The sequence below is a fragment of the Etheostoma cragini genome, chromosome 9 (assembly GCF_013103735.1).
Source record: "Etheostoma cragini isolate CJK2018 chromosome 9, CSU_Ecrag_1.0, whole genome shotgun sequence".
In the NCBI taxonomy this organism is placed as follows: Eukaryota; Metazoa; Chordata; class Actinopteri; order Perciformes; family Percidae; genus Etheostoma; species Etheostoma cragini.
The window spans coordinates 122,374-125,179 of NC_048415.1; the positions used below are offsets into that span (position 1 = coordinate 122,374).

Sequence of the window (2,806 nt, forward strand, 5' to 3'; positions counted from 1 at the left end):
TAGTATAATAATAATAATATAACCAGCTGCCCCGCACCCAGGAACCTGGATAATAATAATATATTAATAATAATAATACAATCAGCTGCCCCGCACCCAGGAACCTGGATAATAATATAATATATTATTAATAATAATAATAATAATATAACCAGCTGCCCCGCACCCAGGAACCTGGATAATAATATAATATATTAATAATAATTATAATAATAATATAACCAGCTGCCCCGCACCCAGGAACCTGGATAATAATAATATATTAATAATTATAGTATAACCAGCTGCCCTGCACCCAGGAACCTGGATAACAATATAATAATAATAATAATGGCAATAATAACAGAAACTTTGCTATTGCTGTTGTTGTAACAACAATAAACAACATAACAGCAAAAAAGGTCAGAGGTCAACCTTTACCCGCTCACGGCGTCCGTCTCCTCCGCCGGCTCGTGTTCTTCTTCTCCTCTCTGATTGGTGGGATGCTGCCCTGGGGGAGCGTCCTGATTGGCCGGTCTGAGTCCACAGGTGGCCCAGCTGGACATGCGGCAGAACGCCGCAAACTCTCGGGGTCCGAGTCCGAGCTGCAGGAAGAACCGCTGGCCCACGTAGTGGCGCCACTCGCAGCGGTGGTGGCAGCACAGCGCCACGGCAACGCCCACGACTGGACCGGGCGCCACGGCAACGCCCACGACTGGACCGGGCGCCGCGGCAACATCCACGACTGGACCTGGCGCCACGGCAACGTCTGGACTGGACGCCACGGCAACGTTCGGACCGGGCGGCATGGCCACGCCCACAACTGGACCGGGCGCCACGGCAACATCTGGACCTGGCGTCACGGCGTCAATGCAGCGGGGGACAGGGTCTGGTTCTGAGGTCCTGAGGCGTTTGGGGGGCGGATCTGTCTGATCTCTCGGTCGGGGAGTCTGCATCAGACATCGCAGAGCCAGATCTGGGAGACACGGAGACAGAGACACGCTGAGAGACACAGAGACACGCTGAGAGACACAGAGACAAGCTGAGAGACACAGGGACACGCTGAGAGACACAGAGACACGCTGAGAGACACAGAGACAAGCTGAGAGACACAGAGACACGCTGAGAGACACAGAGACAAGCTGAGAGAGAGTGTCTGTGTGTGTGTGTGTGTGTGTTACATTAAGTAACAGCCCGCGTGTCGGTGGCCAATCAGAGTGCAGGCTGCTCTCACCTGTTGCTGCTCCACACAGGTGCTTCCCAACCCCGACCAGCGGCAGCTTCTTCTGTCGGAGCAGCGGCACTTTACCTGCACACATCAGCACGTTAAAACACCAATGAAGAAGAGCAGGTGACAGGCTGCAAATCTGTGTCTCTTACTCAGATCCAGATGTTGAATGTCCACCTGCAGCCTCTCAAACTCAACTCCAACGTCCTGATGTTTCCCGTCCACCTGAACCACATACATGCTGAAAGTAGTGATTATTTACATGGAGTCTGGTGGAGATATGCTGCTCTATACACACTAAAAGTAGTGATTATTTACATGGAGTCTGGTGGAGATATGCTGCTCTATACACACTAAAAGTAGTGATTATTTACATGGAGTCTGGTGGAGATATGCTGCTCTATACACACTAAAAGTAGTGATTATTTACATGGAGTCTGGTGGAGATATGCTGCTCTATACACACTAAAAGTAGTGATTATTTACATGGAGTCTGGTGGAGATATGCTGCTCTATACACGCTAAAAGTAGTGATTATTTACATGGAGTCTGGTGGAGATATGCTGCTCTATACACGCTAAAAGTAGTGATTATTTACATGGAGTCTGGTGGAGATATGCTGCTCTATACATGCTAAAAGTAGTAACTTGTGGAGGTTTTCATGCCTTGAAGCGAGTGCTGCAGCGCTCCACCAGCAGCAGCTGCAGATCCTCCGGGGTCTCTGGGGTCTCTCGGGTCTTCAGGGCTTCGTGGATCCAGTGAGACAGTTTCCCTCGGCCGGCTCCAAACTCCACGAAGCACCGCCCCCTTCCCAGCAGCCCCAGCGCCTCCAGATGACCTAAGATGGAGGACTGAGAGACAGACCCGGCCGGCTGTAACGTACCGTAAAAACTTAAAAAGCAGCAGAGATGTGAAGACGTGCGACCGCATCCCGGCTCACAGCTAAAGAAGGCGTCGCCGTGGTTACCTGCTGCTTGAGGTGTTTGTGGGCGGAGTCCCCGTTCTTTGGGTTGTTGAGTTCCTCCTGGAGGACGGGGTGAGACAGGACGCTGTCCTCCACCTCACACTGCAGTCCTACGGAGATGACATCATCATCGCCACACATACACAAGGATGACATCATCACCGTCGCAGATGTATGTGTGTGTGTGTATGTGTGTGCGTGTGTGCGTGTGTGTTCGCGCGTGTTTCTCACCTGAGACGGCTGTCTTCAGTTTGTCCAATAGAGACTGAAGCTCTGACCGGCTACGCTCAGAAAGACTCACCTGAAACAAACAAACACACACCCCGCGCATGCACACACACACACAAACACACACAAGTTTTAGTGAAAACTCTCGCTGCTTCCATCTCCAAAGTTCATCAAACTGAAACCTGCTGATGTCATGACATCATGACATCATGACACCGTGACATCATGACACAGTGACATCATGACCCCGTGACATCATGACACCGTGACATCATGACACAGTGACATCATGACCCCGTGTCATCATGACACAGTGACAACATGACCCTGTGACATCATGACATCATGACTCGGTGACATCATGACACCGTGACATCATGACACAGTGACAACATGACACAGTGACA

The 2,806-nt window shown here is 50.5% G+C and overlaps 2 protein-coding genes across 2 annotated transcripts in view; both read right to left on the bottom strand.

Moving 5' to 3' along the window:
* LOC117950756 (microtubule-associated protein 1B-like) overlaps window positions 1-388 on the bottom strand; it is a 6,376-nt gene extending 5,988 nt beyond the window's left edge. Inside the window, exon 1 of the mRNA XM_034882094.1 lies at window positions 377-388. Coding sequence (XP_034737985.1) covers window positions 377-388 — 12 coding nt within the window. The remainder of the gene's footprint in view (window positions 1-376) is intronic.
* A 28-nt stretch (window positions 389-416) lies between these two features.
* The window catches only part of trmt13 (tRNA methyltransferase 13 homolog), a 4,538-nt gene continuing 2,148 nt past the window's right edge, over window positions 417-2,806 (bottom strand). The window contains exons 4-10 of the mRNA XM_034882095.1: window positions 2,403-2,487; window positions 2,175-2,281; window positions 1,873-2,058; window positions 1,360-1,432; window positions 1,214-1,288; window positions 857-955; window positions 417-724 (exon numbers count right to left, since the gene is read on the bottom strand). Of these exons, the coding sequence (XP_034737986.1) occupies window positions 417-724; window positions 857-955; window positions 1,214-1,288; window positions 1,360-1,432; window positions 1,873-2,058; window positions 2,175-2,281; window positions 2,403-2,487 (933 nt within the window). The remainder of the gene's footprint in view (window positions 725-856; window positions 956-1,213; window positions 1,289-1,359; window positions 1,433-1,872; window positions 2,059-2,174; window positions 2,282-2,402; window positions 2,488-2,806) is intronic.